This window comes from Vombatus ursinus, unplaced genomic scaffold (genome assembly GCF_900497805.2).
Source record: "Vombatus ursinus unplaced genomic scaffold, bare-nosed wombat genome assembly UNPS02011613.1, whole genome shotgun sequence".
Taxonomy (NCBI): Eukaryota; Metazoa; Chordata; class Mammalia; order Diprotodontia; family Vombatidae; genus Vombatus; species Vombatus ursinus.
Window position 1 is genome coordinate 3,152,020 of NW_020951391.1, and position 6,000 is coordinate 3,158,019.

The following is a 6,000-nucleotide window of genomic DNA, read 5'->3' on the forward strand; positions in this document are numbered from 1 at the left end:
ACTGCATTCTCCAAGTTATCAATTATCTCCTAATTACCGCATCTAATGCTTTTCCTCAATCCCCATTCTTCTTGACCTTCTGAAGCCTCTGACAGTCAATTACCTTCTCCTTGATATTCTCTTCTTTCTAGGATTCCTCATATCCAACAAGTTGCCAAATCTTGCTGATTCTATCTCTTCATCTCTCATGAATTTCTTTCCTTTTACACAACCACCACTTTAGTTCAGGTAATCTACCTCTCATACTGACTACTGCAACAGAATTCCCCTAAGTCTCTCCTTTTTCCCACCCATCTCTCTTTTCCAAATGTCAAAGTAAAGCATTGTCTGACAGTGTCATTTCCCGACTCAATAGACTCCAGTAGGGTGTTCTCTAAAATCTCTAGGATCAAATATAACTCCATAGAGAGCCAATCATTTATTTACTTTTCAATCCTATGTAATCTAGAGGAAAAGCACACAACTCTTTCCAGGAAATTAGTTATGATACTGGCCTACTTGCAGTTTCTTAGACACAAAATTTTGTGTTCTGTCCTTATACCTAGAGTGCACTCACTCTTCATTTCTGCCTTAAAATTCCTAGAATCCTTCAAGTGCTCCCTCCTCCCTCTCCTTCAGGAGGCTTTTCCTGTTCTGCTCAGAATGATGCCCTCCCCACCTCAAAATTTCTTTGCATACATTTACTATTTACTTCCTCGAGGACTGATGGTATAGTGAATAAAATGCTGAATTTGGCAAAGTCAGGAAAAACTGAGTTCAAATCCTGCCTCGAACACTTACTAATTATGTGACCTTGAGCAAAATCGTAACTTCAGTTTCCTCATTTGTAAAACGGGGATAATAATAGCATTTAACTCACAAGGTTTGTGAGACCAAATGAGATAACATATATAAAATCTTTTGCAAACCTCAAAGTGCTATATAAACAATACTTATTCTAAGATACAAATCTGGCATTTAAAGCCTAGTAAAATTTAGCTCCAACCTAATTTTCCAGACTCATATCCTATTAATCCCTTCAACAATACACTCTACATTCCAACCACAGTGTTTCCTGACTCCACATTTCATCTCACTGTCTCTGTGACTTTGTTCAGGTTGTCCTCCATGTCAAGGATACTCTATCTACCTCACTTTTTTGAATTCCTAGCTTCTTTCAAGGTTCAGCTGAGTTATCAGACTTTACATGAATTCTTTCCTCCCCTCAGTTTTATTATTTACTTAGCTCTCTATATGTACACAATCCCAAGAGAATGAAAACTCCTTGAGGCCAGAATCTGGTTCCCTTTTTTGTCTTTGTATTCCCAGCGCCTGGCTGGCACACAGGAAGTCCTTAACAAATCTTTGTAGAATGCACTCTCCTATTATACCAGACCTCAAGCTACTTTCAACTGAACTAGGTCAACTGAGAACAGCTCTTCTTCCTATTTTAATGGTGTTCCTTTTCTAACTTGGGCTTATATGTGGGGCAACAGGGTGAATAATTTCACCGGTGACCCAGTAGCACATCAACAGATAGGATGTCGGCATAGGCCTGTCCAGTCAGTCAACAAGCATTTATTCATTAAGTACTTGTTGTTGCCTGGCACAGTTCAGAAGCTAAGTGTGGGAGAGTGGCAGAGAGGGTGCAAAAGGGGAAAGAGGAGCAGTTCTGCAGAGGCAGCAGCCAACAGGGGCTGTCACCAGTTCATCTGTAATCTCGGTGGAAACCGGGTTAACCTTCTCATCTCCTAAACATATTTATAAATAATCAAGAGTTTTTGATTATACATATATATGTATACATATAGACACAATATGTATATGTACGTGTAGCTAGATGTATAAATTTGTATACAAATCTAAATACACACACATGTCTATTTTGTTCCTTACACAACACTTCATCTCCTCTGTGCCTACATGTATGTATATATATGTGTTATGTGTACATGTTTATATACACATACATACCCATTTGTGTGTCTGCGTGGACCAGCCGAGCTGGTCTTTTCTCTGTTACTCCCTTCGTCTCCTCGGGCCTATATATGTGTATGTACATGTGTGTACAGAGATACATATATACATATACACGCGCGTGCATATATCCATAAGCATGTACACACACACACATACACACCCCAGGATGCCTTCTTCCGGGCCCTGGGGGGGCTCCCCTCCCCTCCCATTCCCCGCCCCGCCCCGCGGGCAGGCCTGGGCCCCACGCCCAGGGGCAGAGCAGGGGCTGCAGGAAGGGGGCGGGAGGGCGCCGGGAGGCGGAGGCCGGGGAGGGGGCGGGGCGAGGAAGGGGGGGAGGGGACTGGAGGGGGCGCTCCACCCGAGGCCGAGGAGGCGGGGGCAGAGCTCCCTGGGGGAAGCCCGGGGAGCCGCCCGAGGCGGACGCGGAAGGGAGCCCGGACGGAAGAGGAGCCGCGCTCCGAGAAGAACAGGGGCAAGGGGAGGGCCCCGAAGCAACAAGTGGCTGCCCCCACCCCGCCCGGGACGCGGACCGGGAGGAGGCCCTGCCGGCCCCCGCGGCACTCACTCTGCCACACGACGCTCTTCAGCCCCCGCTCCTCCGCCGGCGGCGCCATCTTCCCTCGAGAGTCGCAGCGGCCGCGGCCCCGACCAACCTCCGGACCCGGGGTAGGAGCGGCGAACCGGACGGACTGACGGGATGAGTGACAGGAAGGCCCCGCCCCTCTGGAGGCGTCACTCGAGAACGGCCCGCCTCCAGCTCCCTGGCCCCTCCTCGTGACGTCAGCTACGTTCAGGAAGGGTTTTTCCCATCTGGGACTAAGGCTGAGCCCGGCGGGTGGAGCTCTCTGATGAAGGGAGGAGAGCGCCCCCTAGTGGGAGGCGATTTGCACCTGGAGCCTGTTGTCATTTGGTGCTCTATAAGTCTATACTTACAATGATAGAGGACGTGTATATAGAGGAAACTAAGGGTCAGAATGGTTAAGTGACTTCTTAAGTGTTGTATGTGGGATTTGAACCCAGATCTTCAGGACTCCCAGCCTGGCACTTCATCCACGATGTTCCTGAGGACTTTACCTTGGAAAATACTTCCATTAAGGAAGAGATGAATATCCAGGGAAGGAGATAAAGAACAAGCAATTAGAGAGGCGATGGAGAGTGTAGTTATGCACCTCTGAAACAAAGGGAGGAAACTCTAGCTGGTCCCAGACCATGCCTCACATCTGTCCATCCTGAACTTCTTGGCACGTCTTGCCACCTGTTCTGTTGTTCTGACTCTTCAAGACCCCTCTGGGGTTTTCTTGGCAGAGATATTGAGGTGGGTTTGCCATTTCCTTCTCTAGCTCATTTTATAGATGAGGAACTTGAGGCAAACAGGGTTAAGTGACTTGCCCAGGGTCACACACATATTAAGTATCTGAGGTCAAATTTGAACACAGATCCTCCTGACTCCAGGAGCAATACTCCACTGTACCACCTACCTGCCCATTTATTAAGCATTCATTAAGCACCTACAGTGTGCTGGGCACATAAGTGATGGGAATCTCAAAGAGCTCATACAAGTGAGGCAAGGAAACAACCTGCAAATGCCTACATAAAAAGAAGATGTATACAGGATAAATTAAAGATAATCAAAAAAGGGAAGGCACTAGCTTTACGATAACTTAATTTTTATCACATGAGGCAGCATTTCCATGGGAGATGTCATACCCTGGCACATCCGAACCATTCTTTTCCTTTGTCTGCCTCTTGTGGATCTGTGTCGAGTGGGTTTTAAGTTTTCCATCTCCCTGCCTCTTAAGTAGACTGCTGGCCCAAATTAGGACACTTAGGATTCTGCCAGGATCAGTCTCGCTTCAGTCATACAGCAAGGCAAACGTCTGTTCCATGTTGGCTCATCAGTTTCATACCGCTCCCCCAGTCTATGCATCCCTCTGGATGCCCTGCACTATATGATTCATATAATCATAGATTCCAAGCTATTTCGTAGGTCATTCAATTTCACCTCTTAGCTTTACAGACGACAAAATGGAGGCCCTGAGATGTTAAATGGCCTTTTCATAGTCGTAAAGGGAATAATGATAGAGACAGGATTTGAACCTGGGTTCTCTTACTCCAGACATTGATCTTTCCACTATGTCAAATGCAGTCTGGTCGTATTTCGATGAGAAGCATTCCCTAGGGATTGGTGGTATGAATGCAATGAGACTGAGGACCTGGAGGTTTTAAGCAATAGGATTTTTTTCCCCCTTCGATTGAATGGTTCTTGTAACATGCTTACAAGAGAGGCATAGCAGGTTGTATCTTGGCATAGTGAGTAGGGCACTGAAATTTAAATCCGACAGGCCTGCATGTGAATCCTAAACCTGACACCTACTAGCTCTGTGACCTTGGGCATGTCCCTTGTCTCTGAGAAAATCTAGAAAATAAGGGAACTAGACTAGATCACTTCTAAAGTCTCAAATGACATCATATTTGTGAAGCTCTTAAGCACAGTGCCAGGTAGTAGGCACTTAATAAATGTGTGTTCCCTTCCCCCTTCCCTCTTCTAGCTCCCAAAACCCTATGATTGTATGACAACTGGACTGAGAAGTTAGAGGCCTGGATTCTACTCCTAGCTTTGTCCCTCACTAGCTTGGTGACCATAGGAAAGTCACCTTTACTCCCATAAACCTCAATTTCCTCAAGGTGGGCCTGCCTCTGAACATCTCTGAACACGTCGGCTCATCCAGATGGTTTTGTCACAAGTGACCAGAACTCCTGGATTTTGAAAGTCTTTCTCAATCCTTCCCCTCGGCCATGCTCGGTGGTCAGGTCGGATCTCCTTTGAGCCTTTGGTTTCAGTCCTCTGATTCTGGACTGGGTGTCCAGATTCAGTCTTCTTGACCATCTTTAGTGCAGATCAGTCTTAATGAGGCCCACAGAGGCAAGAGCTGTGCTTTAACCCAAATTGGAACCTTCATGGCCTTTCAATCTCCTCCCCTCTGATCATCATCATGCTTTTCTTTGGAGGGCTGACTTTATGCATTATGTGGTCCTCTACATTGTAGGACTTTAGAAGAACCAAAAAATTACCTCCTTGCATGTGGAAGAACACTGGACCTAAGAATCAGAAGTCCTGAATTCACGTCCCAACTCTCCTTGTTATTTCCTGTATGATGTTTTACAAGTCACATAATCTTTTTGGGTCTCAGTTTCTTCATCTGTAAAATGGGACAATTGAACTAAATGATATTTCTAACATCCCTTCTAACTCTAAATTCCTGTGTTTCTTTGGTTCCCTAAGGTCCCTTATAGCTCTAAATCCTAAGATCCTAATTTTCCCTTATTTGAATATCTCAATTAGAGATTCACAGTCTTAGGTCCCTTCTAGCTTTTTGTCATGCAAATACCCTTAGGAAAAGAAACTAAGTGAGTCTCTTAGTCACAGTGTAAATGAGCTGCTCTGCTCAGGTTCTTAGGCAGTTTTTTTTTTAGTGGTGCAGAGGGATTGGGGGGGGGGGGATAGTTAGGTGGTACAGTGGATAGAGTACTGGGCCTAGAGTCAGGAAGACCTGAGTTTCAATCCAGCCTCAGACAGTCACTAGCTGTGTGACCCTGGACGAGTCACTTAACCCTGTTTGCCTCAATTCCTCATCTGTACAAAATGAGCTAGACAAGAAAGTGGCAAACCACTCTGAAATATAGAAAGTGGCAAACCACTCTGAAATATTTGCCAAGAAAACCCCAAAATGGGGCATGGAGAGTCAGACATGACTGAACAGCAATAAAAATACAGGAGGGAAATGCCTTAAATACATTGCTTTCTCACCCCTGCCCCTTTCAATCCCTGACTTCCTTCAAAGTTTAGTCAGCAAGGCAAGTTGACAAGAATTTTTTAAGCACCTACTATTCACCACACAGAGTACTAAGCACTAGAGATGAAAAGAAAGGCAAACAACTGCCACTGCTTTCAAAGAACTCACAGTCTAATGAGGAAGACAGCGTGCAAACAGCTTTGTACAAACAAGATATTTCTGAAAGAGGATTTTTAAAGAGCTGAGA

General features: G+C 45.5%; 1 protein-coding gene across 1 annotated transcript in view; it reads right to left on the bottom strand.

Moving 5' to 3' along the window:
* The window catches only part of STXBP3 (syntaxin binding protein 3), a 58,316-nt gene extending 55,661 nt beyond the window's left edge, over nucleotides 1-2,655 (bottom strand). The window contains exon 1 of the mRNA XM_027856761.1: nucleotides 2,525-2,655. Within this exon, the coding sequence (XP_027712562.1) occupies nucleotides 2,525-2,573 (49 nt within the window). The 5' untranslated portion in view covers nucleotides 2,574-2,655. The remainder of the gene's footprint in view (nucleotides 1-2,524) is intronic.
* Nucleotides 2,656-6,000: the final 3,345 nt, after the last annotated feature.